We start from the raw sequence: 26,589 nt of genomic DNA, 5'->3' as shown, positions 1-26,589 counted from the left end.
GACACATCCCAAGCTCAGGAGGTTAACTGGAAAATCCTTTATCAGGTGGTTGCCACCCCACCAACATCCGCTACCCTCATTTTGGCGGGAAAGGCAGCCCAGAAACGCTGTTGAGGCTCAAGAACGCGCCAACAAGATTGGCACGAGACGGGGAGACGGGCAAGAATGAAGGGAGAGGTGAAGGCTCAGGTGGTGCGCGTGCCGACTGTCGCGTTCGTCTCGGTATCGAATCTGGTGGTGGGGCGGAGCCTGAGCGAATTGATACGAAATGGACGGTTGACGTACGACTGCACGCTTCGATTCGCTGATCACCAGCGCACCGTGCATGTGGCCGCCCTGATCGTCGAGGAGCGCAAGGAGGAGACCCCGCGCGGCATAAAGCGCGTCCTCGATGTCAAGCTTCTCGATCGCACCACCCACACGCAATTTGCGAATGAGGAGGAATGGGCGACCGATTGCCTGCGGCGCAAATGCAAGAAGCTGGCCTTCATCGCGTGGGACAAGATCCACGCTTGGACGAGCGATGATCAGGACCTCGGAAGCCTCAACGATCTGCGCCGCATCTCGCCCCATTCCGAAGACAAGTGAATCAGCGCCTGCCAAATCTCTCGGCCGGCGGCGAGTAGCAGCCAAGGATCCCGAGCACGAACACAACGAGGCCTCGTTGGGGCTGGGAGAGGAGAGCGACGAAGATGACGAGGGCGAGTGGCACACGCTGGATCAAATCATGAAGGGCGAGGAGGAAGAAGTAGATGTAGATGCAGTCGAGGCGGGCGAGCAGGGGGAGGCGGAGGCGGGCGAGCTCGCCGCAGCCGGCGATGCGGAGGTCACCAGCGAGGGGCACCAAGGGACCGAAACAACGGACGTCGTTGGCGGCGGCGTCGTGGAGGCCGGCAGCGACTGGGCGGCCATCAACGGCAACGAGGTGAGGGTCTTTGGAAGGCCCTTCCTCGGCTTCGGGGTACGTGCCGTGTGCCACATGTGTCGTGTGTGTGTCGTGTCGTGCGTGTCGTGTGTGTCGTGTGTCGTACTAAAGGTGGGTTGGTCGGTTGGCAGGCCTTCGCCACTGTGAAGCGCGGCGAGTGGATGGGCATTCCGGTCGCGATCAAGTCCATCAACAAACTGAAGAAGGGTCAGTACGCGCGGGGTGTTCAGAGGGAGCTGCAGATGTGGTGGTACGAGCTTGAGAGCTGCTGCACTATTGAACTTTCTTCTTCTTCTGAAGCCCAGCCAGGCCACTGATCAGCTAAGGGTGATAATGGTTGCGGCAGGCCGGCGAGGCATCCGCATATTGTGTCGCTCTACGGGGCGCTGGAGAGCGAGAGCCACATATTCATTGTGATGGAGCGGCTGCACATCAACCTGTCTCAGGCCGTGGAGCGCTTCTCGCGTCGGCTCGTGCTCGAGCACTGCAAGCGGTGGGCCACCCAGATCGCTAGCGCCATGCATTTCCTGCACTCGCGAGGCGTGATCCACCGCGACCTGAAGCTCGGCAACATCCTGCTGGTACACATTTTACACATTTCACACGAGCTACAACACACACACGACACACACACACCCGCGTTCACACACCATTGCGCTCACGCTCATCGCGTTGCATTGTGTTTCTTCTTCTTCTTCTCGATCGTAGACGAAAGATTTCAAGTCATGTAAGATAGCCGATTGTACGGTTTTCCCCCTCTCTGGTCACAACCGTGTTTCCGCCTCAAGCTAACTCTGTGTGCCGTGCCAACAGTTGGCACAGCGGTGAAGGAGAGCGAGGCGGACAACATACACGTGGGCACCACCGAGTACATGGCCCCAGAATTGCACGTGCGCAGCCCGCACAGCACGAAGATGGACGTGTACTCGTTCGGCATTCTGCTGTGGAAGCTGTTCAACCCCTACACCTACCCCTACCCCAAGCACGACCCTGTCAGCTACGGCGGCGGCAAGCGACACCGCCTTCACCTCCTCCGGTACAAACATGTTCCCACGCTGTGTGCGTGTGCGGTCGTGTGTGTGCGTGTGCGGTCGTCTGACTGTGTGGCAAAGGGTGGTGCACGAGGGCGCCCGGCCGCAGATGAGCAAGGCGTTCGTGCCGCCGGCGTGGCGCGAGCTCATGGAAGACTGCTGGGCGGCCGACCCCAACGCGCGGCCCACGTTCGACGAGGTCGTGCGCCGGCTCAAGGACCTCCCGGCGCCCTCGTGATATTTATTTGTTTATTATTTTTCATGCATTTTTATGTTTATTTTTAATTCTCTTTTGATTTCTTTCCAAGAGAAAGCCGAAGGTGACGATCAGGCGGAACTGGTTGATGAGGTGGCGGGTGATGGGTCATCGGTGCTTACTACCACCTCGACCAGCAAGGGCGCAAAATCGTAGAAGCGGATGGAGCTGTCGCGGAAGGCGGCGGCCACCCCGCGGCGCGTCACTTGCAGGCCGGTGAGGTCAGCAAAGCCGAGCGGACCGCCGGTGGGCACCGGCTCCTGGACAACGCGCACACGGTCCCCGAGCTGTCGGCCCGTCGACCTCCTCCTGCTGCTGCTGCTGCTGCTGGACCCCTCCTTCTCTCGGTGCGCTCGCCACTCGCTCGCCTCGCGGTGCAGGTCGATGAAGAAGACGCCGCCGTCGTCGCCGCCGACGAAGCATCGTCCCTCGTCTGCACGCAGGGCAGACAGAGTTGAGGGGTAGGGGTCAGTCCCACAACACTCAAACATCCAAAACCAGACTCTTTGAGGCCTCAAAGAGACTTGGAGATACCTCGGTCGACGACAATGCGGCTGATGAGGGGGAGGCTGTCGTCCTCGTCGATCAGCGTACCGTCGGCCATGGACCTGACACGCGCGCACAGTGATGAGCCCATGTTTTTGTTTTGTTTTTGTTTTGTTTTGTTTTTGTTTTGATGCGTACCAGAGACGAATGCCGCCGACCTCGTGAGACGACACGATAATGTCGTTGTGGAACTGGACTGCGTAGACGTCGCCCGTGCTCTCTGTTGTGATATCGCGAGTGTGTGAGCCAAGCTGGCGGCTTCCGCAGAGGGAAACACCACCACCACACGCACAAGGCCACGGGTGGCGGCGTACCGCCGTTGGTGGGCTCGCGGAGGGTGAGCAGCGGCTTGGCGAGGTTACGCAAGTCCCAGACCCGCACCGCGCCGCCCTCTCCGATCTCCTCCACCTCGCCCGCCACGAGCCTGCTGTCGTCAAAGGCAAACGGAGGCGACAGGTTCTCGCCCAGCGTGGCCTTACCAACACTGTGTCCGCCGTATACGTCAGCCATCGTGTGTGTGTCGTGTGTGTGCGTCGTGTGTGTGTGTCGTGTGTCGTGTGTGTGCGTGTGCGTGTGGCGAGGTGGGCCGGATCGCACTATTTCTTGGACACGCGCACGTCCCACAGCCAGACCTTGTTGCGGTAGATGGAGCCGGTGAGGAGCATGTTGGGGTCGGTGGGGTGGAAGTCGATCTGCTCCATCGGATAGCTGCACTCGAGCGTCTGCACCACCTCGCCCGTGTTGAGGTCCCAACACAGCACGTCGCCACAGGCTGCGTCGTTTCGGTCGAAAAATACCGGTTTGTCGGTAAGCAGCAGATTGGCCAATCGAGGTGCTGCGGCTCAAGGTGTACCTCCGACGAGGAACGGCGCGCGCAGAGCCAGGTCCTTTACCTCCTCGGCGCATGGGATCCGCTGCTTCTGCTCGCCGGTGGCCAGGTCCCAGACCAGCACGCCGGTCTTCGAGGCCACCGGCCGATCCGAGTAGGCGCCCACAACTATCTGTTACATACGACACGATACACGACACACACGCAGGCGTCAGTTCTCCGTGAGAGCGGCCATCGCCATCATTAGCCGCCACGCACCCGGTCGTCGTGGCACACGCACGAAATCGAGTTCCAGTTCCACTCATCAGTGTACGAGCCGTGCAGGCTGCCAGCGAGTGTGTTGTGTGTGTTGTGTCGTATGAGTGCCAAGTCACGAGAGGGAGCGAGCCGCAGAGGGTGCGCGGGTACCTGCCGTGAGCGTCCCACACGCGCACGCTGCCGTCGTCGCCGCCGGTGACGATGCGGCCGCCGGCGTCCACGGCGAGCGCGTTGACGCTGCTCTTGTCCCAGCCCTCGGGCTCTTCGTTCTCGTCATCGTGCGTCTCGTCCCACTTGACCAGCTCCTCGACGGTGTAGCGCACCGTCAGCGCTTCGGCCCGGTTGTGATACCAGTGCCGGGGCGTGAAGGCCAGCTGAGCCCAGTTGCGCTCCATGAGCTCGAGCAGCCGATGGAAGCGGCACCACGATGCGGTGCTCGGGCCGTGCTCCTGGTCCATGGCTTGCTTCAGCCGCTCCATCTCCATTTCAGGAGATGAAGATGGAGATGCAGAAGATGACGCGGGTGGAGGTGATGAGGAGTGGGACTGAGGGCTCGCTGTGTTGGGAGTACTGGTCCAGAGGTGGAGCGCCAGCGGACGCCAGAGCACGGCATCGTTGGCCTGCAGTCGCATCTTCCACGATTTCGAGACTTGGCCGAGCGCCCGCAGATCGGGCGGTGATGGAAACGTGAGGACGTACACCAGCAGCTCCTCTGGCAGTGCCTCCAGCCCATTCGCGCCTCCTGCAGCCCCGGCATCTTCTTGCTGCTTTGCAGCTTCCATCCTCTCCGCTACTCGGAAAATCAGAAAATAAATCGAGATGGCAGCTCGATCATTCGTTTTGCTCAACAGGCAGCGCGAGGTGTTGATGAAGTAATCTATTAGGTTATCCAGGCCTTCACAAGGCCTCTTCTCTTCTCTTCTCTTCCATTGCCTTCCTCCAATCTTCAATAGCTTCAGTCAAGTGGGGTGGTGTTGTTCTCGTTGAAGCGGAGCACAACGACCGAGATGTTGTCTGTCGAGCCCATGCAGTACGCCGCATCTGATCACACGACACACACGACGACACAACGACCACAAGGAGAGCACCGCGTGAGCAAATGGCAAGGGGATTCGAAGACGCGGGTGAACATACCTCGCAGCGCGATGGAAGCGCGCGCAGCGGTCGGTTGGGCCTCGGCGATGGCCACGGCCTGCTCGTTGGAGAGCACGTCCCACACGCCGTCGCACGCGAGGATCAACAGCGTGTCCTCTTCCGTCAACTCCACAGTCCTGCAGAGAGTGTTATTCATTGTTGCTGCGTTAGCGCAACAGGCCCGCCGTTTCGTGTGATGTGTGATGTGTGTGTGTACCTGACTTCGGGCATCCAGGTGATGCACTCCTGAAGCTCGCAGTCGCCCAGAGCGCGCGACAACGCAAGGATACCGCACACCCGGCTGTTTTCGGTGACGAAGCCGCCCTTGTCGCGGATGGACTGGCTCTCGGCAGGATTCTCCGGTTTGTGGTCTTCGGACATGGCCAGCGCCCGGCCACTGCCGCGCCCTAGCACCGCGCGCGAGTCGCCGGCATTGGCGACAATGAGGGTCGAATCCCTCACCCATGCCACCAGCGCCGCCGTTCCGTCATCTACTCGCTTCGCATCAATGTCGCCGTGCACCTGCCGGTGTGCGATGTGCGATGTGTCGCGTCGCAGTTAGTTTAAAACACTCTCGCACAAGCGCGCACTCGGCACGCACCTGCTTGAAGGTGTTGATGAGCGCCTGCTTGGGATCGTTCGTCGACTCCCAGTGTCGGCTCAAATATCTGAAGTCGTCGAAAGTACAGCGGTCAGCGAATCCGCGAAACAATTACAATGACGTGTGTGGTGGTGCGGCGAACCGATAAAAGCACGACGCGGCGATCTCGGCGGACCTCTTTCCGCCGTGCCCGTCAAACAGCCCTGCAAAATGCTCCTTGTCGCTTCCCCTGTTGTGGTGGTGGTGGCGGTGTTTTAGTGTGAGGTTAGGCGAGTCGCACACACGTGAGCCGTGGTGCATACCTGAAATTCTGTACAACGGAGAGTGTGTCCTGCTGTTCGGGTCGCCTGCCGCGCAGTTCCGCCCAACCCATCTCGCACCGCACTCGCGCCGACCGGCCGCTGCTGCTGGAAGCCGCCTCCGGCGCTGCCGGCGCATTCTTCTTGTCCCCCTTTTTCTTCTTCTTGTCATCTGCCCATGCAACGTCTGGTCAGACAACTTCGCCTCACACACTCACACACACACACACGACACGCGCACGACACACACACGACACACACGACACAGCACGACACACAGTGTCGACGGGATCGTACCGGGATCCTGCTTCTCCTTGCCCTTGGAGGCGTCGAGGAATTCGTCGTCGTCCTTCTTGGATTTGGTGTTCCGTCGCTTCTCTCGTCGCGGGGCGTGGCCGCCGGTGGCCACCGTCATGCCCTCCGAGGAGACCCACATATTCGGGTCCTCGAAGTGCGGGATGTGGCTCTTGGCTAACCGATTGTGGCCCAGCTTGAGCTGCACGCACCCCAAAAAAATCACTTGTTATTAAAGAATGGATATCATTATAAATACTTGAAATATAAATTTTAATTTATAATATTGTTACGATTATATTGTGTTGCAGTTGTTTCCCTGGTTAAAAAAGGCAAAATAAATAGTATGAGGGTTTACCTGACAGATTTGTTGGAAGGACTTGATGCCGACGGGGAGGCTGGTGAGCTCGTTGTGCGAGATGTCGAGCTCGGCCAGTCGTCGCAGCGCGGTGAACTCGGCCGGCAGCGCCGCGAGACAGTTGTGGGAGAGGTCGAGCTCCTTGAGGTTGATGAGGGCGCCGATCTCAGCCGGCAGCTCCTTGATCTCATTGCCGTTCATGTGCAGCACCTCGAGTCCACTATCCACCAGCAACAGCGATTTAGTCATCTTTGGGCAGAAGCACACACGACACACGACACACGACACACTCACGACACACTCACGACACGCAAGACGACGTACGCGAGCTTGCTGATGTGTGGCGGCACGACGGAGAAGTTGCTGTTGGCCAAGCTCAGCTCCCGGAGGGTGGTGAGCTCGAATACGACCGGCGGGAACTCGGTAAAGGAATTGCTGCCGATGTACAGATCCTTCAGCGCCACCATCTCTGTAGAAATACACACACACACACACACACACCACAGCGATCGCACGAGCGGTTAGCCGCAAGCTCGCACTCCTCACTAGGTGCGGGGGTGAACAGAGATGAGAGGACCACCGACCTTTCATCTGCTCGGGCAGGTGCTCGATTTTGTTGCAGCTGAGGTAGAGGCGCTGCAGTTTCGTGAGACGGCCGATGTCGTCCGGCACCACAGACAGCCCGTTGCCTGCCGAAGAAGCAAAAGAAAAGAAAAGAAAAGGTGATGAATGAGCTGAACAGGCCGGACGTAGAGCGAGAAGGTGTGGGTGGGTGGGAGATTATACCGAAGAGGTTGAGCTGGAGCAGGCCCGGCGCTTCGAACACGGACACGGGGAACTCCATGAGGTTGTTGTGGCCGAGCTCCAGGCACCAAAGGTGCTGCAGGTTGCTCAAATCGACGTTCAATTCTAAACACGCAGAAAACGAAAACAAAAAGTCGATACCTCCCAGTGAGCAAGATGGTCGCACACGCACACGCACACGGCGCACACAATAAATAATAAAATAATAATAATAATAATAATAATAATAAATAATTACAATAAAAAAAGGCCGGTTTGGTACCCGAGATGAAGTTGGCGGAGGCGGACAGGCGAGAGAGGCAGGAGAGCTGGGCAATCTCGCTTGGCAGTTCGGTGATCCTGTTGGAGGTGACGGACAGCTCCGAGAGCCCGACGAGGCCGCGGATGGACGCGGGCAGCGAGGTCAGCTCGTTGTTGTTGGCCCACAGCCGGCGCAGCGAGGTCAGCGTCTCCAGGCCCTCGGGCAGCGCCTGCAGCGTGTTGAACGACACGTCGAGCTCCTGAAGCGATACCAACCCGCCCAGGTCGGGCAGCTCAGAGATTCTGCATTCGAGTGCGATGTTGGCCACAATGTGAAGAATTAGTCGATTCGTTTTCAGCACAGCCAGAAGCCAGAGAGTGGTGGTGTCGGGTGGCGCACTGGTTCTCCCAGAAGTCGAGATTCCTCAAATTGCTCAGCCTGGTGATCTCGGGGGGCACCCACTGCAGAAAGGCGAAGAAAAAAAAAGAGGCCGGGGTCAGGCTGGTGAAGGCGTGCAAGAGGGCCTGCTGCCATAGACATGGCGTGACACGAAGATGGAGGTGGTCTCGAGGCGGAGGCGACGCACCGTGAGTTTGTTGTTGCCGAGCGAGAGCTCGAGGAGCTCGCTGAGGTTGCCGAGTTCGGCGGGGAGCGAGGTCAGACAGTTGTTGCGGAGCAGCAGGTGACGCAGCGCGGTGAGGTTGCCGATCTCGGGCGGGAGCGTGGTGAGGAAGTTGCAGCGCAGGTCGAGCTTCTGGAGGCACACCGCGTGCGACAGCTCGTTGCCGATCGACTTGAAATCGTTTCCCACCAGCTTGAGATTTGTGAGGGACGAGAACTGCGCGATGACAGCGGGCAGCTGGCAAGTACAACATAAACACCACAAGTATGAGCATTCTATCTGACGTACATGCGTGTCGTGTCGTGTCGTGTCGTGTGTGCGTTGCGTTGCGGTGAGAGGAGGGAGCCTAACCGTGGAGAAGGCGTTATGCGCAATGTCGAGGTTCTCCAGGGCGGTGAGGCTCTGGAGCTCGTCAGGCAGCGTGGTGAGGCGATTGATGTACAGATTGAGCGTGTGCAACGCCGTCAGCTTGCCCACCTCCGGTGGCACCTCCTCCAGTCGGTTCCAGTGCACGTGCAACTCTGTACTCGGACACACGCACAGAGGACGCACACACAGAGCGTGAGTTACAAAAAAAAGTGAGTCAAGTCATTGAAGTTGTAATAAAAAGGACTTACAAATATAACAAGTGATATAAGTAACACCACCCAATAACGATCGTAGAGAGCTCTCCGAAGCCAGCACACAATCAAAGCAAAAAGGCAAATAATAAGAATAAGAATAAGAACTAAATAAGTGGGTGGTGTCCAAAGAGTCTGGAGGGGAACAACATCAACGGAAGAATGGAAATAAAAATTGAATCTGGGGAGGTACCTTTGAGAAGGGAGAGGTCGCCGATTTGGGGTGGAAGAGAGGAGAGGAGGTTCTTGCCGAGATCGAGAGTGGTGAGGTGGGCGAGGGCGCCGATTTCCGGTGGAAGGGACTTGAGCTTGTTACCAAAGAGCCGAAAGATGGTGAGGCGGGTGAGGTTGGCGATCTCGGGTGGGAGCGATTCTATGGCGTTGTGATTGAGACTGAGCCATGTCAATTCCTCGATTATGAAGTCCTTCGGCAGATCCGTGAGGTTCTGGTTCTTGAGGTCCAATCGATCGCCGAAATCGCGAGGGAGGTTGTGGTGATGCTGGGCGGGGGCGCTTGCGCCAGCGCCATCTCCGCTCCCCTTCTGTTCGCGCGATGTGCCGTAGCTAATTCGTAGCAAATTTCCCATCGCGTCGATCCTGCGCAGTCAGGCCAGGGCCGTTGTGGGATGCGATCTACCGCGGAGGTCTGTCTAGCCCAACAAGAGGGGAGTCAGAATGGGAGAACAAGTTCAAAGTTGACAAAACAAATGTGATTGTTGGCAAAAATCGAAATTAGGGCCGAAGTGGTGACCAGGTGACCACGACAGCGAAGAGCCTTGTGTGCCTCCTGCCCAAGAAGAACGAAAACGAACGAAAGAGATGGAGATCGGCGCGGGGGGGGGGGTGCAGGTACCTAATTCGTCTTGCTCTTCCGGAAGATGCTGGCAGGAGTGAATACACCAGAAACGGGGCCGAGGGGATGGCCTTGCTGCTATCTTCGTGCTGCTCTCTTCGTGTTTTGTCGTGAACGGTAATAACGTTACGGCCGGTTGCAGAAGGTTAGAGAGGGAGAGGATAGAAGCCGCGTAGGCGCCCTACAGACGTCTGTTTTTTCTGCGTTTCGCGGAAGGCAATGAAGGTTGTTGTCCCTCTTGCTTGGTGGTGTTGCCCAGCTGTTGTGTCTCGTTGCGCCAACAACACCAGGCACCTATTTGAGGCTCTCTTCTACACAAGTGCCGACTCCAAGAGGAGAAGAGAGAGGACGTTGCTCCGTGTGCTGAGGGTCTCAAATTAATAATAACCTTCTCTAAAATTGCTTTACTTGGAAGAGACGGCGAGGGGTTTATTACACGGCAGACAACGAAAAGAGGGGCAAGCAAAGGCGAGGTGAAGGCAGGTTGAAGAAGAAGGTGAAGAAGGGGGGATGTGGCCCTGAAGAAGCGCGAAAATGGGGGTTGTTCGCGAACAAGGTGACGTGTTGCGCGCGATGGTGCCAAGTGAAAGAGAGGAAAACAGAAGAGAGAAGAGGATTTAGCGGAGGGAAAGAGAGATGCCGAGGACGAGGGCCACGACCACCACGGCAACGACGGCCAGGATGATGACCACCAGGCAGCACATCTTGGTACGCGCGGCTTGCTGGTACTCGGCAGCTTTCCGCAACTCCACCACGCCCCGCCCCGTGTTGGAGACGGTCGAATCGATGTGGCTCTCGATGTTGTCTGCACGCAATTGCAGAGCGTGAGGCGGTCATCGACATCAATGAATCGCAGGGCGTGTGGTGCGTGTGGGATGGCCACGAGGCCTAGGCAGTGCGGGGGTTGCTGCGTACCGACCATGCCCGCCTGCTCGTTGACGAGCGTGGCGAGGTCGACGAAAATGTCGTTCACCTCCTGGATGGTGGACTCGATCTGCTTGATGCCCTCCTCCCTCTCCTCGATGAGCGCGCTCTGGAAGTCCCTGTCGGCATCGAGCTGCATCAGCTGCTGCCTTTTCTGCGACTGCATGAGGCTGTGCTGCTCATCTTCAGACTCGTCCATGAACGGACTGCACCAGGCCAAACAACAGTCAGTTGTTAGTGCAAGCAGCTACACAGCAGCACGACACGCACGACACACGCAGCATTGCAACCGCGCCACACCAAATGTGAGCGAATGAAGGAGGAGGAGAAGAGGCGGCGTACGCAGGGTTGGAGAGGAGCCCGCCCTTGGTGGGCTTGGGTGCAACGGTTTCGTTGGACTTGTTGATGGCCACCTTCGAGACGTCCTGGAACCTTTCCAGGCACGCCTGGAAATCGTTCCTCAGCTTGCTCGTCCTCCTCTTGTCCTCCTGTTGATTATGCAGCCATTTAATTTGTCATCATCACTGAGTGGCAGGGAGGGGAGAAATCATGCGAGTAGAGGAGGCGAACCGCAGGATTCATGGTCTGTGAGTGTGAGAGATCCTTGAAGGATTTGTTAGCCTCGGCAGCGATCCTCTTTGTGTCCTCGATCATATCCCTGAGCTTGATTCGCATGTCGTGCGAGTCTCTGCTCGGGTTGCCCATCGTCTTCACCATGGTGGCGATTTGGTTGACGTTCTGATTGATCAATTTGATGTTGTTCGCCACGATCTGGTAGAGCCTCTCGAAGTCCTGGCCGGGCGCCCCCATGTAGCTCGATGTGTTCGGTCGATAGGCGGCCCCGCCGCCCGCCTGGTAGGTCTGGCCCCACTGGGACCGCGACCGTCCCGAATATCTCCCTCCATCGGCATCTTGGAAGCTCATCTTTGCCTCTTTCTTGTTTTTTTGTGATGATTATTCTATCAAAATGCCCTCTCCTCCCTCAATCGAAAGAAGAAATCAATTGGACGCTATGGTGATTGCTCTTCTTCGCCTCCTCGTGAACGATTTGCAGGGAAGTCGGGTGGCGCCCGAAGGAATACGAAAACGAGAAACGCGGATCACTTTTCAACGGCCCGCGCAAACGCGTGGTGCGGTCCTGTGGTTTTTCACGCACACCTTACTCTGGCGCTCGCTTGGGCCGATTGTGTGCTTTGCAGCCCAAAACGTGAAGTTGTCATTGAGGCAAGCATTCCCCCTCGGTGCCGAAAGGACCAGATAGATAAGGTCAAAATAATAATACATAAATAAATAAAAGTACTAAACCGCGCATATTTGGCATAGCGGTGGCGAAGTGGTTTTTTTTTTTCTTTTTGGCCGCTGTCATTTTTTGTTGTTTTCTTGTCGCCGCGTGGTTGCTGTGTGTCGTCGCTACTCGCCGCGAGTCCGCACCCTCCCCACACCTTCTTCACCCCCGCCCTCCTCTTCACTCTCCGTTGTCCCTCCGGACCAAGGTTCGCACTCTCATCCTTTTCCTTCTTCGACCTCTCGCGCTGTCTGAAGGCAGGCCGCGGATCAATTCATTTCATTTCTGTTTGCGCCCGACCGCCGTCGACACTCGCGGAGGCAATCAATGACATTGTTGCGCTTTTTCTTTTAGAAATTGACACCTAGTTGATCGATAGATCTAGATACACATGGGAGAATCCGGTCACTCGCCCGCCCTTGTGGGCAAGCACTTCATCATGAACTACTACACGATTCTGCACGATGAGCCGCAATCGCTGTACAAGTTCTACAAGGATGACTCCGTCTACAGTTTCGGCACCGAGGGGGAACCCCTCTCGCCCGAATCCACCGTCACTGGCCAATCGGTATCGATTCCTCATGGGGATCTGGCATTAATGTGACACTAAGGCCTCACCATCGCATTTTCACAGAACATCAACGAGAAGATTGCTTCGCTGGGCTTCAAGAAGAGCAAGGTCCATCTCTCGGTCATGGACGCTCAGCCCACTCTCGGAGGTGGAGTGTTGCTCATGGTGAAGGGTACCATCACCAATGAGACTGGCAACGCACCCTCGCCGCGCAAGTTTGTCCAGACCTTCCTCCTCGCCCAGCAGCCCACTGGCTACTATGTCCGCAACGACATCCTCCGCTACCTTGCCGAGGAGTCGGCCAAGACTACCAGCGGTACCTCCCTCCTCAAATCTAAAAATCGAATTATTAATGGCCAATTGTCACTCCATCCGATCTTCCTGCATCCTTTTGGGACACTCCATTCAGCGAATTAATCGCACTTGGTGGCATTATTATTTTTGCATTCTAATTCGTTTTTGGTTCAGCGGTCCACACCCAAACCGAGGCCGCCCCTGTTGTGGAGAAGCCCAAGGAAGCCGCCGAGACCAAGCCGGCCGAGCCCGAGCAGCCCGCTGCCACCTCCGTCGCCGCTCAGCAGTCCACCCCTGCCACCCCCGTTCCCGAGGCTGCCCAGGAGGAGACCAAGCCCCAGGGTACCACCACACCCCACTCCACCACCATACTGCTGCAGGTCAGCTGGCTCGCCGCAAGCACTGACCTCTCTGCCGCCCGCATGCTGTTGTTTGTGCCGCACACAGAGCCGGAGCAGCCCAAGGAAGCTGCCGCCCCTGCCCCCGCTGCGGTCGAGGCGGAGCCCAAGGAGACCCCGACGCCTGTCGCCGCTGTCACCCCCGCTCCCGCGGCTGCTGCCAAGGAGACCCCTGTTCCCGTCGCCGCTGTCACCCCGGCCGCTGCTGCTCCCAGCGCTGCCGGCAAGGCAAGCCCCGCGGCCAAGCCCGCTCGCGCTCCCCAGGCCGGTCGGGGTAAGGGCAAGGACGACAAGGCCCGCACGCCCGCCTCGCCCGCCGCCGCCGCTACGGAGACCGCCGCTGCCGCTGCGCCCGCTGCCAAGGCCGAGCCGGCCCCGGTCGACAACAGCTGGGCCGCCCTCGCCGCCCGCAAGAAGGACGTCCCGGTCACGCCCCTCGCCGCTCAGCCCCGCGCCGCGCCCAAGGTCGTCAAGAAGGCCGCGCCCGCCGCTGGCGACGAGTCCTCGGCCACCGGCGCCGCTACTCCCGCCAAGGAGGGAGAGACCGCTGCGCCCGCCGCTGAGCAGTCGCCGGCCGCGCCCGCCGACAAGAAGGTGGTGTCCGACCCCAACTCGATCTACGTGAGCAACCTGCCCTTCGCCGCCAAGCAGACCCAGGTGACCGACGCCTTCAAGGGCTTCGGCAAGATCGTCTCCGTGTCGATGCAGAACGACAAGGGCTACGCCTTCATCGAGTACGACACCGTCGAGGCCGCCCACAGCGCCATCAAGCTCGCCACCGAGAACCCCGTACGCCTACCCCCCCCCAAACCGCCATGACCACACTCCGTTTCGCATTTCTCACATGACACACACAACACACACACACAACACACACACACACACAACACACACGCACGACACGACACACGCCAGATCTCGATGGACGGCAGAGTCCTGAGGGTGGAGGAGAGGAAGACCAAGCGCGGCGGCAGCGGCGTCGGCGGACGCAAGGTGCCCGGCGGCGGTCGTCCCACCGGCAGCGACAGGGGCGACCGAGTCCCGCGCGGCCCGCGCCCCGAGGGCAAGGACAGAGCGGCCGGCTCCCCGCGCCCCAACGGCAGCGACAGGAGGGACCGCGCGCCCAGGAGCGACAAGCGCGCGCCCGGCACCGGCTCGCCGGCCGTCGGTCGTCCCGCTGCCGGAGGCCCCTCGTCCGGCGGCCCGCCCAGGCGCCCGGCTCCCGCTGCGGCCACTGCTGCTTCGGCCCCGGCCGCCGGAGGAGCTGCTGCCGGCAAGAAGTAAGCCGATCGCCACCAACAACCACAACAACGACCACGACCTGCGACCCTGGCAGATGAACGACCCAACGAACGAAGCCGACAGCGACCAACCATCAACCCAACCATCAATCAAAACGAACCAACGACGAACGAGTGGGTGGACACCTCCAAGAGTGGCCACCACGCGGAAGCGAGAGAGACAGAGGAGAGGAGAGGAAACAAAAACCACCGCGACAGGACGAGGAAGGAGCAGGAGGAGGCGGAAGAGAGAGAGAGAGGTAAGGCCGACATGAGAGAGAGAGGGAGGAGCATACCAGCATTGGTCTCCTCTCTCACTCTTGGTGTCGTCTTCCTCGATCTCGACTGTGTGTGAATTGTGTGGCGGGCGAGTTTGTGTGGCGGGTGTGCGTCTTCTTCCTCTCTTTCAATTTTATTTATTCTTTCTGTCTTTGCTCTCCTTTTCTGTTGTACCACAACCACCCTGAACAATGATCTCCCCACATACAACACACACGCGCCTTCGGTCGCACAACACGACACGCACGCGTTGGGGTACGGATCAGTTGTCCGTGGTGTTCTGGCGTTTGGGCGAGAGGCCCAGGGCGTGGACCAGCATGCGTCGCGCTACGCGGGCGTCCGTGGGTGGTCGCGGCACCACGCTCTTGGCCACCTCCAGCGCCACTGTCCCCCAAGCAACGCAAACGAGTTGAGCACACGATCGCGCAGAAGAAGAAGATGATGAAGGTGCATGTGGGGAGGAGGCACCTCCTCGGATGGCTTTGGACTCAGAGCTGGCCTCTGCCAGTGGTCGAAGCTTGAACTGGCCACCGGCGGCTGTCGTGTGGCGCACCATCGCCTCTTGCGCTGTTGTTACGTTCACAAGTGTGAGTTCAACTGAAAGTTGCTTCACGGGGGCGAATGAAGAGAATGAAACCTTCAAGGTGGGAGGCAAAGGCAGCCAGCGCGGTGGTGTGGTTGACCCGCCTGAGCCGCCCCGCGGTCTGCGCGAAGCCGCTGGTGGTGTCGGCCGCACCAAAGAGGAGGCTCACGAGCTCCTGGTCGCTAATGGATGGCTCCATGTCATAGAGCTCCACCACATGCGCCGGGTAGTCGTTCACCACCACTGACACGTTTGTTGTTTTTTTCTCGTCAGCATCACATTGTGTGCGTGTCGTGTGTGTCGTGTGTGTCGTGTCGTGTGTGTCGTGTCGTGTGTGCGTCGTGTGTGCGTTATACCTTCGGGATCTGGCTCCTCCTCGTGGGCGGAGCGCCTGCTCTCGGAGCGTCGATCCCGTCGGCCGCGGTTGAGCGACGCCCAGGGATCGGGAGACGACCGCCCCGGCGACCCTCTCCGCCCGCCTTCCCCCACGGCCGTCGCACCCACCGAAGCCGCCGCCGCCGCCGCCCACTCCGCGAACGCGGCCTCATCGACCAGCGCCTTCAGCTCCGCGTCGTGCCTGTCCAGCACTTCCTCCAGCTCCTCGTCCACCTTCGTCGCCGGCCGCGTCGTCGTCGTCGTCATCGCCGTGTTCGTCGTATCCTCCTCGCCGAAGCCGCGCTCGCGCCTCCGCTTCGTGGTGTGCTCCTGCTCCTCCTGCTCGAGTAGTACCTCCAGGCCGCTGTCGGCCGCCGTCGGCGAGTGGTCCCTGTGGGCTTCCTGGGCCTCGTCTCGGTGCCGTCGGGAGGGCGGCACGTAGAGGCCGCCGCGGCCGCGGCCGCCGGCTGCTGTGGCCGGGTCTCGCCTGGACGGTGGCACGTAGACGCCGCGAGGCTCCCGCGCTGGGCGGGTCGTCGCCCGACCCTGGGCGCCGGCCATGCTGGGTGGCTCACCACGCGTCTCGTCGCCCACCGGCACCACCGCGGCCGTGTCGCTGGGGGTCGCCTCGGTGGCTGGCGCCGGTCGTTGTGGCGCCTTCGCTACAAAGTCTGCGTAGCGCAAAAAGGGACTGCACGACACGACACGACACGACACGACACGACACACACGACACACACGACACACGAACGGCATAGCAGTTGAGCGCGTTGGGTGTCGCGTGCGTTGCGTGGAATGTTTGTTTGGGGGGGGGAGTAGTACGCGGCATCTTTGGGCTGCGCGTGGGCCGCGAGCACGACGGTGCGGCGGTTGTCGGCGCCCCCGATGGAGAAGGACTCCAGGCCTTCGAAGCGCTCCGCGGTCTTGTGCACCAGCAGGCGGCCGTACCCGCCCAGCCCCGCAAACACCACGCACACCTTGCCCCGGGGCTTCTCTCCGCCTCCGGACCAGTCCCGTCGTCTGCGTGTGGTGCAGCTGCCGCGGCCACAAGCGCTACCAGCTCGGCCTCGATCGCCAGCGCCAGCCGCCGGCCTCGCCGCGTGCCCAGAACCCGTGCAAGCACCGGACCTTCATCATCCATCTTCTTCAGATCAATTTTTTTAAAAAATATATTTACACCATAAATTTTGCATTATTTTTATGTTTATTGTGACCCCGGGCGGCCGTGATCAGTAGACGTCGACTTGCAGACGTCCGCTGTTTTGGAGCTGGGCGATTCGGTCATTGGCCTCGTTGGCCGGAACGCGGCCGACTTCGGTCATGGTACGCTGGAGCGCCTCCTTCACGCCATCAAACAGCAGCGTGTGCCTGATCACATTATGTGTCGTCGTGTGTCGTGTGTCGTGTGTGTCGTGTCGTTTGTCATGAACATTGCGTTATCGCGCAAAGAACGCAAACCAAGGGGCAGTACCCGCAGACGTAGGTGTTGGCCTGCTCCTTCTCGATGAGCTGCCACAGCATGGGCATGTCCTCCATCATGCGGTGCTGCGCGAAAGTGGGCGGCTGGTTGGGGGCGTGGTCCTCCGAGAACGCCATGCGCAGCTTGAGCAGGCCGTCCCGCTCGTAGCCCGTCAACTCGGACTCGTACAGGAAGTCCTTGCTCTAAGCGCGCAGAAGGAATGCAGTGGTCGATGAGAGAATGAGGATCATCATCATTCCTTATCTCTTCATCAGCCCAGAAGGCAGCGCACCTTGCTGTAGACCCCAAAGTAGAGCACGTTCTTGGACTTCTCGTAGGGCAGAGAGGCTGTGGTGGTGGTGAATGTGAGGAATGATCAACGTGCAAATAGGTGAATGTGAGGAATGTGTATGGTTTCACGTGAATGGTACCTTGGTCGCACTGCAACTTTCGCTCCTGCATGAAGCCGTGGAACGGGGCGATGCCGCAGCCGGCCGCGACCATGATGATGGGCACCTCTGCAAGCGGACGGCGCCGACGTCAGCGGGAAAAATGCGAAATAGGGCACGCACGCACGCAGCGCTACTATGATGAGAATGCGCGTACCGGGCGACTTGGGCAGGCGGAAGAGGGAGGTCTTGACAAAGAGCCGGGCGGTCTGGCCGGGCTTCAGGGCGCAGATGTATCGGCTGCACACGCCGTAGTGGTCCGCGCCCGACTCGGCCTTGGTCTTGGCCAGGGCCACAGTCAACTGCATCCGACCCTCCTTGAACTGTGGTGGTGGCCAACAACACAACGTCAAACCTTTCGCCTTGTGTGCGGTGTGTGCGGTGTGTGCGGTGGCTGTCGTCGTGTTGCTAACCTTGGGGGAAGAGGCGATGGAGTAGTATCGGGGCAGAAGAGGGGGCGCCAGGCTAAGGAGCGAATCGAGGCCGAGCCGGAGCGAGGGGTTGTCCTTGAGGATGTGGTACAGGCCGCGCTTCTCGCGGACGCAGAATTCGGCGTAGTCGTCGCTCGACAGCCGGGCTCGCGTGGCCTCGTCCCCCGCAAACGCCGACAGCCGAGCGAACAGAGACTTGCGGGGCCTGCCGGTCAGGTCCACGTTCTCGAGGAAGTGCTGCTTGATGGTCCGCGGCGTGGAGAACTCGCCGGCGCCTGCGGCGTGGTTTCAATTCCGTGTTTCAGGGTAGGCCACACATACGACACAAACGTACCATCAGCGGCGCTTTTGAGGGCGATCACCTGGTCGGGGTCGATGTTGAGGGACTGGAGCAGGTCGTTGACCATTTGCTCGTCGTTCACCGGGAACACGCCCAAGTAGTCTCCAGTCTGGTAGCTGGCGTTGTTTCCATTGGCTGCGCGTCAGCCGAATCGATGACATGGACCCACGCTCAGGTGGAGGGGGATGGGCGTACGTGATGCCGGTGTTGGACAGTTCGATCTCGAGGTGTCTGGTGGAGCGGTCGGAGGCGGCGCTCTGGAGCTCCTCGTTCTCCACAACCCGGGCCTCCACCGGGTTCACGATCGAGATCGGCTCCGCCGGATTCCTGCTGACCAGCCCCGCAGCCAGTCAGCTTTCCACCATCATGCCGACACTCCAGCGGCCCCAAAGTGGTTGAGTTCGAGTACCTCTGGTAGGTCGATGCGGGCGCTGCGGATCTGTCCAGCACTCGGATTTGCACCGAGGGCTTCTCGGGCTCGGCCTTGGGCGGTTGCGCGGCAGGCGCAGCTGCGGCCGGAGCTGCGGCGGCCGTTGTGTTGGCGGCGTCGGCGGATTCCCCGTCGCCACCGGCTCCCGTGAGAGACTGCAGCAGCTTGTCCTTCCAGGCCGTGAAGTCCGCCTCAACACTGCAACCCGCCCGCCACTCACGTTAGTCATCACCTTCATATCACGCGGTTGTGTGGCGTTGCGTTGCGTTGAATTGTTTAGTTGACTCACTCGTCGCTGTCGTCGCCTTCACCCCGGGCGAAGATGCGCTGGGCGCCCAACTCCTCCAGGCGCTTGTCCACGCTCCGCCCTACGGCCTGGTAGCACGCCGGGTAGGCCTTGCTCTGGCCCAGCCCGAAGACCTGGCACGCATCGACGAACGATTGTTAGCGACGACACGGCACACGGCACACGGCACACCACACGACCACGTCAAGACATGCGCTCCCAGCCGCCACACAAAGAGAGAAGAGATCGTACGGTGTAGCGGACGTCCTTGAGGCTGCCCTGCTTGCGCTCCTTGGCCATGACAAAGTCGTAGAACTGCTTGGCGTTGTCGGTGGGCTCGCCCTGCCCGTAGCACGCCAGCACCAACGCGAGCGGCTCCTTCTCCGTCGCCAGTTTTTTCTGTGTGTTGTGTGTGGTGTGGGAAGTGTGAGTGTGTGTCGTGCGCTTGACGCTTGCCACGCGATGTTGAGTGCAGGAGGTACGTACCGAGTTGTACTTGCGGAGGTCCATCGAGGTGGCGGTGATGCCCTGCGCGGACAGCTCGCGGGCCAGGTCGTCGGCGAAGCCCGTGGCCGTGCCGGTCTGCGAGCCCCACAGCACCTTCATCGACTTCACCTCGGCCAACGCCTGCTCTCAACCACCACCCCACGCATCAGCTCTACTTGCCCAAGCCTGAATGAACCTTAACGGGGGGGGGGCGGAGTGCTCACCTTGGGCGATGGGTGGAGGTGTCGCTGGCACAGGCGGCCGCTAGCGGAATGTGTAGAGGGCAGGATGTGGGTGCTGTGCGGGAGGCCTCCATGGGTGCGGAACGACAAGCGGCAAGCTCGCTGCATCTTGTCTTCTGTCGTGTGTAATGTTGGGATGTGTTTGCCAGCGTTTGCTTTGCTTCAGCGACCAATCGGCAAAACTCGAAGAGGAAAAGTCAGTGATTTTTGCCGCATTTATGCGCCACTTCTCAAAAAGAAATTCAAGCCCAAGCAGGAGAAAAGAAAGAGAAAATACATAGAATGACAAGAACATGCGCGTTCATGGCGCGTGTTTAGTGAGGACGGGGTGCACCAGCCACTGCCGGTTCTTCTGTACAACGTAGGGCATGGTGGGGTACACCGCTCCCGTGGTGGTGGTAATGGTGGTGCTCTGCGCGATGACGCTGTCGGCGGAAGAGGACAGGCCAGCGCCCTGCACGTTGCCCGAGATCTTCCACAGCGGGAAGAGGTTGCGCATGCTCTTGAGCTTCTCCTTGATGTCGACCTGCTGCGCCATCGGATGGCGCTTGAACCGCCGGCGCAGCTCCGCGTTGCCCGAGATCTTCCACGCGCAGTAGTCCAGCAGCGGCAGCACCGTCCGCTGGTGGCCGCGGTCGAAGCTGTACCCCACGTCTGTCTTGTACAGCGCCCGGTGGCGCACGGCGGGTGATGATGAAGAAGACGACGATGATGGTGATGAAGAAGACGAGGTTGATGAAGGTGGTGATGACGTGGATGATGACGTCATGACGACGAAGGAGACGATGAGGCAGTTGGGCAGGTTTTCGTTGAGGTGGAACAGGAAGCTGCCCTCGCGTTCGCCGCGCAGCAGAGCGCGGGCCTGGGCGAGGGTGACGAAGCCGTGGAAGTAGGTCCCGGCGTTCTCCAGGAGTTCGCGCTTCCGCTCGAGCGCGTTCTCGATCATGCGCGACACGGCCCGCTCGAACGGGTCGGTACGCAACACCACCGTGTGCAGCGCGCCGTTCCACCTGTGAACGCGGTCGATCATCATCGGTTGGTGATGACGCCGACCAGCACGACACGCCACATCGCACATACGACACGACATAAGCTAATTGAGAAGGACGCACTGGTATTGGTTGCCGATCCGCAGGTCCTGCATGCGCCGGTTGACCTTCAACACGCCCGCGAGCGCAACCAATCCTTGGAGGGAAAAGTAAGAAGACAAAGAAAGAAAGAAAGAAGGGTCAGCGGCGAACAGGGGTGTGAGTGGGTCCGTGGGGGGGGAGAGCGTGTACCCTCCTTGCCGATGAAGTTGTGCGAGAGGTCGAGGAGCCGAACGGATCGATTGGAGGTCGACAACGCCTTGGCGAGGGCGATGGCGCCCGCGTCTGTGATGCTATTCACGCTCAAGTCCACGTTCGTGAGGCTCTCGTTGACCCTGTGAAACGCTGATGAGCCAATAACCGCACACGCACACGCACGCGCACACGCACACGCGCACACAACTAAGTACCGTAGAGCGTCGGCAAGCCAGCCGGCTTCCTTGTCGGTGAAATTGGGCGAGAAGTTGAGGTTCATGAAGGAGCCCTCCTCGCCCAGCACCGATAGGCTCACGAGCGTCTCGTTGTAGGCCAGCGCCTCCAGGATCACCTTTTCGATACATTTGATCAATCGATCGACCAATCACCAGTCAGCTACGTAGGTTTGGATTGGTCTGATTAGTGATCACGGGCGAGTGGGTGCGCACCTTGGCTGCGTTGTCCTGCAGCGGGAGCAGTTCGGGGGCGACGTACTCCTTGCCGCAGTAGCGCACGAAGGTGCGCTTCTCCGTACCGCCGCCACCGGTGCCATTGCCCGAATGTTCGCCGGCCACGGTTGGCAGCCGAAAATCGTTCATGAAGGGCGCGGCCGCCGCTGCGTACAGGTCCATCCCCATCATCCCGCCCAACTGATTGTTCTGCACAGAACACAGCACAGCACAACACACACGACAACCGCACACGCGTGCGTCAGGACACTACTATAGGTGGGCGAAGAAGAGAGAGAGAGAGAGTGTGTGTGAGTGTCGTGTCGTGTACCCCGCGCGAGATGTCCCAGGCCGTGTTGAGCGAGGAGCACTGGGTGACGGAGAGACACCAGCTGAGGGTGGTCAGGGAGGTCATGTTCTGCTCCAACAGCTCGACCACCCGCGCCACGACCTCGATACTCGACTTGGTCGTGTTCTTCGTGAGACCCTGCCTCGTCTGCGCCCGAGGCTGCTCCTTGGACAATGGGTACTGTGTACGGTCACGTGCAGTGTGTGTGTGTGTGTGTGGCGCGGCGGCGTGTGCGTGTGCGTGAGTGTGCGTGTGTGTGCGTGTGCGTGTGTGGAGACATGGTCATCAGGAACAGAACACGAGCAAATGAAGAAAGAAAGCAAAGCGCACCCGAAGAAAGTCGCAGTTGCGGATGAGGGAGGTGAGGTTCCAAAACTTGTCCTTGTCGGAGGCCGGCTTCTCGGTGAGCGAGTAGCCGGGGAAGAGTCCGTAGATGAGGTTGTGCTTGACCAGGCCCTTCTCCGCGACGAACGTCATCGCGTAGCACCCTGTGACCAGCCACGGGTGTTAGGCCGTGCGTGTGCGTGTGCGTGTGCGTGTGCGTGTGCGTGTGCGTGTGCGTGCCTCAGCCTTACCTCGATGTGAGCTGGAGACGAGCAACGGGTCATACAAGTGCCGGGGAAGAAAAGAAAAGGTGAGTGTGGACCCGATAGAGAGAAGTCGAATGATCATTCGAAGCGCAAGCCGCACCTCGGCCGGATGAGGAACGTGCCGACCGGCTTGCCCTTGAGCAGCGACATGGCATCGTCGCGCGTGGCTTTAGTGTCACAGCCGTGCGGTTGCGTTCAAGTGTGAGATTGATGCCGGTCCAGAAGGAGGGAGGGCATGCAGAAGACAAGAGAGGACAGCGGTACCGTTCTTGTGGTACCAGCCTTGAGCTGCAGCGGCGCATAGACGAGGAAAGTGCACGTGTCAGCAGGCGCCAAAAGATAAAATAAAAATGAAAAATGATGACGGGGGTGGCGCGTACTGAAATCTTCGCTTGTCATGCTGAAGCTCACCCTTGCAAGCTGCCAGAACGGAATTCGTGAGCACGAACGCTTTTATTATTTATATTATATATTTTTTGCTAAATTGGTACAAAATTGATTAAAACCATGATTTCAAGGTAATAAAAATGCCACGAACAACTGCAGTCATTTGAGGTAAAGTACCTGCGGACCCAAGAGGGCGACGTAGTTGCTTTTGTCTCGCGTGCCATTCTCGTAACTCTGATTTTTGTATTTGTAGTGCCCTCCCTCCTCTTCCTCTTCTTCTTCGTCTTCCTCCTCGTCGTACTCCTCGTCCTCATCTTCATCATCGTCCGTCAAATCGGGGAGACCCGCCACCCCAGGCTCTGCGGAAGGTCGTGGCGCCGGCCTCATCGTTGCGAGATTTTTGGACAAGCGAAAATGAGATATTAAAAACATAAATAAAAACAATTATGAAATAATTTTTAATACCATTTTAGATAAAGTACTAGCCGCTGTCGCCCGGGTCGTCGGCGTCGGCGTCGAAAGGCGAGTACGCCCACATCGGCGGGTACGCCGGACGGCGACAGCGTAGCGCGTACCGAATGAACGCCAGCGTGAGCCGGTACCGTGGGTCCTCCTTTGACTTGGGCTTACACACCTGCGTGTCGCAATCAGGCAAAGATTGTTGTTGCGTTTGTGCGATGATGCGTGTGCGTTGTGCGGTGGGTACCTGAAGGTGGTCGGCCTCGGTCTTGAAGAATTCGTCGCGGACTCCACACTCGGCGTCGGGGGCAAAGACGCGCTCGATCTCTTCGGCCGAGCGCAGTGGCTCCTGGCCCTCCTCCCTGACCTCTTCGGCCAGCTCGCGGTTGGGCTTCTCGCCCCGGGTGTCGAACTTCCTTCGCCACAGCGACAGGTGCGGGTTGGCCGAGTCGTCATCCACCACCTGCGCATCACCACATGTCAATTGCGTGTGTCGTGTGTGCCGTGTGTGTGCGGTGTGGTTACCTGGTAACAATTGAAGCGCGTCCCGAAGCAGGTGGCCTCCTCGCCGAAGGAGAGGGTGGAGATGTGCGAGCCGGCCGTGGCGAAATGGCGGTTGAGCTCGAGCAGCTGTTCCGATCCGTCGTGCAGGTCGTCGAGCGCCGGGTTGGCCCGGAAGAGGAGGTGGTGCAGATGCGGGAACGACCACGCCACGTGCTCGACCCCCGAATGCGGCGTGGAATAAAACACTACAAACAACGAAAACGAAGATGAAGGCAAGAACGAAGACGAACGATCAAGGACGAAGAAAGAAGTGCAGGGGTTGGCGGTCGTACCGACGCCCACGGTATTCTGTAACAGCCGCCGGGCCTTGGGGTCCTGCTCGGCGAGTCGTAGTATTTCTTTGACGATCAGCCCGCCGAAGCTGTGTACCACGAACACCACCTTGGGAATGGTTTGCGCGTGAGCCAGCGGCCATTCACCGAGGGACGAGGTGGGGATCAAGCGCTCACCGGTTTGGAGCCCACGGCGGCCATCTTGAGCGAACGGAGGATCTTGACGGCGTAGTGCGATGCGGGCTCGCCTTCGCCGAACCAGCCGCTCAGGTAGAGATCGAAGGCCACCGAGATTATTCGGCCACTGCTGCGTCGTGCGTGCGTGTGCGTGTGCAGTGGTGCGTGTGCGTGCGTGCGTTGGCAAACAGAATTTTAGCAACTTGTCAAGACCGCACACAAGATGCGAGAGCGGTTACGCACTGGGGAAGGTCCTCGGGAAGCCATTCGCGTGGCCAGCATTCGAAGCCCTCGGCCTCGTCGTCCTCAATACCATTGCCCGAGGCCCATGTCGTGAACGGGTGGCCCGTCACTAGACCAAAAGGCGACGGCGCTTGTCAGTATCGTCGTACAGCGAAAGAGCGAAGAACAAAAGCTGAACAAAAACCGAAACGAAACGAAAACGAAAACGAAAAGCGAAGCGAGGGTCGAGGTACCGCCGTGGAGGAAGACGATGTCGTACTGGTGGTCGCGGCTGAATTCTTTGGCCTTCTCTGGATCGGTGAGCGCGTCGAGGCCCGGGTACAGCAGGTGCACTCCCTCCCCGTACTTTGCGCCCGACAGCGCTACAAGGTAGGGCATGGAGTGGTGTTAGCACTCCTGTGTGTAAGGGCATGGTAGGCTGGCTTCGCGTACTGGCAAAGGTGATCGACGCCAGTGCGCGGACGGCGTTCGATCTGGGCACACCAGTTCGTCACTAGGTGAGATTCGCGTGAATGGCGACACACCACCAACACCATCATGCTGGTGGGACACGTACTTGATTGTGGACTCGGGCGATTGGAGCCACGAGTTCAGGATCGCTTCGATGCGGATGTCCTCCTGCAAGCCCTCGGGACCTGACCATAATAAAACGCGCGTGTGCGTGGCCACGGTCAGACGGTCCATCCATCAAGGCAAGCTTGGGCGGAACGCAGCACAAAGCGCCGACGATGATGGTGGCTGGCGTACGGTAGGATGCCAGGTTGGCCAGTGCTCGGGCGGTCTGCTCTCGCACCACCAGGTCCTCGAGTTGCGCCAATTCGATCAGCTCTGACCGGTGGAGCGCGAGCACAGTCGGTGCGAGGTGCTCGTGGGCTGCCATGTTTGCCAACGCGCGAGCCGCCTCGCGTGCGGCCTGAAGACCAGTGGTTAGTCCCAGGGCCTCGTAGTGGCCGCCATCGGTGCCACGGTGGTCCCAGAATGGGCAACAGGGCTCCGAGTGTACCTTGATCGCGAGCTCGGAGTAGGGCGGGATCGGTCGCTGTGAGAGCAGCGCGAGAACACCGCGTTCGGCCACGGCTTTGCTGAGCTCTTCTGCGAAGCGATCTGGATTACGATCGTCGGTCGTCAGCACACAGCGAACTGCAAGAAGATCATGGCTAGGAAAGCATCACGTGCGCACCGTGAACGACGATGTTGGCCACTGCGCGCAGCAGCATCTCGGACAGCATCCATTGCTTGGCGCTGGCTGGTCGTGGGCTGGGAAAGTGCAGAACGCCTGCGTTAATTCGGCAACTCCAGGCACTGGCGCCCGTTTAGGTATTTCCAGATTGTGCGTACCCGTGCTTTGGGAATTCGTCGATCAGGCGCTTGAGCGGCTCAAGCCCAACCTGGGCGGCGATTTCGTTCACAAAGTCCAAACCGTTCATGGCTAATGGTGGCGCGAGACCCAACCGAGCAATGGTGAGCCAACATTGTTCGCGGGCCGTGTGGCTGGCGAGAGGGGAACGAACCGGGTGAGGCCAAGTTGGCGAGGGCAGCCAGGCCGGTGATTTGCATGTTCGGGTCCGGTGACATCAACCAGTTACGTATTTGCCGCAGCCAACCCAGAGACACGAGCCGATCTTTGCACAGCTCTGCACCACATGTATCAGCACCACACACGACACGACACGACACACTACACATGACACACACGGCCCGGTCGTGGTGGGCGTACCGCTCTTCGCCAGATTGGCAATCGCGCGGCACAGCTGGGGCGACGCAGGCCCCAGGCCTCTGGCCATGTCCAAGATCTCCAGTCCGCCCTCCGACATGATGGCCTCCGACAGATTTTCTGTACAGGGCACGATTCACCTGGTTTAGAACAAGCTTGCTTCCAACAATTGAGTGCCAACGAACCGTTCACGGCAACGTTTGCGATACAGCGCGCTGCATGCTCGATCACGTCCCGATTGGCGGAAGTTCGTTGCACCGCGAGGTACAGAAGCGCCAACCCGCCACGAAGCGCCAGCTCCTCCCTGTGCTCGGCTGAA

General features: G+C 59.5%; 8 protein-coding genes and 2 pseudogenes across 8 annotated transcripts in view; 2 read left to right on the top strand and 8 right to left on the bottom strand.

Annotated features, from left to right (window-relative positions):
* Positions 1 to 117: 117 nt before the first annotated feature.
* ACA1_080620 (uncharacterized protein) lies at positions 118 to 491 on the bottom strand (the record flags this gene model as incomplete). The annotated part of the gene is made up of 2 exons (XM_004351032.1): positions 118 to 231; positions 321 to 491. 2 exons carry the CDS (start codon positions 489 to 491, stop codon positions 118 to 120), a joined length of 285 nt encoding a protein of 94 aa, XP_004351084.1.
* ACA1_080610 (protein kinase domain containing protein) lies at positions 392 to 2,194 on the top strand (the record flags this gene model as incomplete). Its single annotated transcript, XM_004367689.1, has 5 exons — positions 392 to 961; positions 1,057 to 1,136; positions 1,272 to 1,506; positions 1,714 to 1,961; positions 2,038 to 2,194. The coding sequence occupies 5 exons, from the start codon at positions 392 to 394 to the stop codon at positions 2,192 to 2,194; spliced, it is 1,290 nt and encodes a 429-aa protein (XP_004367746.1).
* An 89-nt stretch (positions 2,195 to 2,283) lies between these two features.
* Positions 2,284 to 4,627, bottom strand: ACA1_080600 (annotated as a pseudogene).
* A 173-nt stretch (positions 4,628 to 4,800) lies between these two features.
* ACA1_080590 (leucine rich repeat domain containing protein) lies at positions 4,801 to 9,405 on the bottom strand (the record flags this gene model as incomplete). Its single annotated transcript, XM_004351030.1, has 16 exons — positions 4,801 to 4,886; positions 4,980 to 5,116; positions 5,197 to 5,501; positions 5,581 to 5,647; positions 5,735 to 5,809; positions 5,883 to 6,051; positions 6,177 to 6,375; positions 6,532 to 6,751; positions 6,856 to 7,000; positions 7,116 to 7,220; positions 7,318 to 7,440; positions 7,598 to 7,878; positions 7,976 to 8,037; positions 8,163 to 8,435; positions 8,550 to 8,719; positions 9,012 to 9,405. 16 exons carry the CDS (start codon positions 9,403 to 9,405, stop codon positions 4,801 to 4,803), a joined length of 2,811 nt encoding a protein of 936 aa, XP_004351082.1.
* Positions 9,406 to 10,288: 883 nt separating this feature from the next.
* ACA1_080580 (Syntaxin7A, putative) lies at positions 10,289 to 11,519 on the bottom strand (the record flags this gene model as incomplete). Its single annotated transcript, XM_004351027.1, has 4 exons — positions 10,289 to 10,476; positions 10,587 to 10,801; positions 10,938 to 11,083; positions 11,166 to 11,519. The coding sequence occupies 4 exons, from the start codon at positions 11,517 to 11,519 to the stop codon at positions 10,289 to 10,291; spliced, it is 903 nt and encodes a 300-aa protein (XP_004351079.1).
* A 752-nt stretch (positions 11,520 to 12,271) lies between these two features.
* On the top strand, positions 12,272 to 14,427 carry ACA1_080570 (nuclear transport factor 2 (ntf2) domain containing protein; the record flags this gene model as incomplete). Its single annotated transcript, XM_004351025.1, has 5 exons — positions 12,272 to 12,448; positions 12,515 to 12,767; positions 12,920 to 13,087; positions 13,193 to 13,932; positions 14,059 to 14,427. 5 exons carry the CDS (start codon positions 12,272 to 12,274, stop codon positions 14,425 to 14,427), a joined length of 1,707 nt encoding a protein of 568 aa, XP_004351077.1.
* A 537-nt stretch (positions 14,428 to 14,964) lies between these two features.
* Positions 14,965 to 16,801, bottom strand: ACA1_080560 (annotated as a pseudogene).
* Positions 16,802 to 16,889: 88 nt separating this feature from the next.
* On the bottom strand, positions 16,890 to 19,661 carry ACA1_080550 (FAD binding domain containing protein; the record flags this gene model as incomplete). The annotated part of the gene is made up of 12 exons (XM_004351023.1): positions 16,890 to 17,028; positions 17,132 to 17,322; positions 17,412 to 17,467; positions 17,551 to 17,637; positions 17,726 to 17,891; positions 17,982 to 18,274; positions 18,334 to 18,455; positions 18,535 to 18,666; positions 18,749 to 18,967; positions 19,059 to 19,189; positions 19,308 to 19,454; positions 19,542 to 19,661. 12 exons carry the CDS (start codon positions 19,659 to 19,661, stop codon positions 16,890 to 16,892), a joined length of 1,803 nt encoding a protein of 600 aa, XP_004351075.1.
* Positions 19,662 to 20,084: 423 nt separating this feature from the next.
* ACA1_080540 (SH2 domain containing protein) lies at positions 20,085 to 23,228 on the bottom strand (the record flags this gene model as incomplete). Its single annotated transcript, XM_004351021.1, is given in 12 exon segments — positions 20,085 to 20,793; positions 20,896 to 20,968; positions 21,064 to 21,206; positions 21,282 to 21,418; positions 21,516 to 21,725; positions 21,847 to 22,011; positions 22,195 to 22,320; positions 22,337 to 22,352; positions 22,555 to 22,621; positions 22,719 to 22,742; positions 22,835 to 22,874; positions 23,019 to 23,228. The coding sequence occupies 12 exon segments, from the start codon at positions 23,226 to 23,228 to the stop codon at positions 20,085 to 20,087; spliced, it is 1,920 nt and encodes a 639-aa protein (XP_004351073.1).
* A 524-nt stretch (positions 23,229 to 23,752) lies between these two features.
* The window catches only part of ACA1_080530 (uncharacterized protein), a gene marked incomplete at both ends in the record, with an annotated part of 3,342 nt that continues 505 nt past the window's right edge, over positions 23,753 to 26,589 (bottom strand). The window contains 15 exons of the mRNA XM_004351019.1: positions 23,753 to 23,763; positions 23,826 to 24,049; positions 24,137 to 24,225; positions 24,314 to 24,443; positions 24,557 to 24,665; positions 24,790 to 24,918; positions 24,989 to 25,029; positions 25,113 to 25,191; positions 25,304 to 25,559; positions 25,617 to 25,696; positions 25,737 to 25,813; positions 25,895 to 25,985; positions 26,068 to 26,190; positions 26,274 to 26,390; positions 26,456 to 26,527. Coding sequence (XP_004351071.1) covers positions 23,753 to 23,763; positions 23,826 to 24,049; positions 24,137 to 24,225; positions 24,314 to 24,443; positions 24,557 to 24,665; positions 24,790 to 24,918; positions 24,989 to 25,029; positions 25,113 to 25,191; positions 25,304 to 25,559; positions 25,617 to 25,696; positions 25,737 to 25,813; positions 25,895 to 25,985; positions 26,068 to 26,190; positions 26,274 to 26,390; positions 26,456 to 26,527 — 1,628 coding nt within the window. The remainder of the gene's footprint in view (positions 23,764 to 23,825; positions 24,050 to 24,136; positions 24,226 to 24,313; positions 24,444 to 24,556; positions 24,666 to 24,789; positions 24,919 to 24,988; positions 25,030 to 25,112; positions 25,192 to 25,303; positions 25,560 to 25,616; positions 25,697 to 25,736; positions 25,814 to 25,894; positions 25,986 to 26,067; positions 26,191 to 26,273; positions 26,391 to 26,455; positions 26,528 to 26,589) is intronic.

This window comes from Acanthamoeba castellanii (assembly GCF_000313135.1).
Source record: "Acanthamoeba castellanii str. Neff unplaced genomic scaffold scf7180000084618, whole genome shotgun sequence".
Lineage (NCBI taxonomy): Eukaryota > Discosea > Longamoebia > Acanthamoebidae > Acanthamoeba > Acanthamoeba castellanii.
This window is presented reverse-complemented; position numbering and strand designations above follow the sequence as displayed.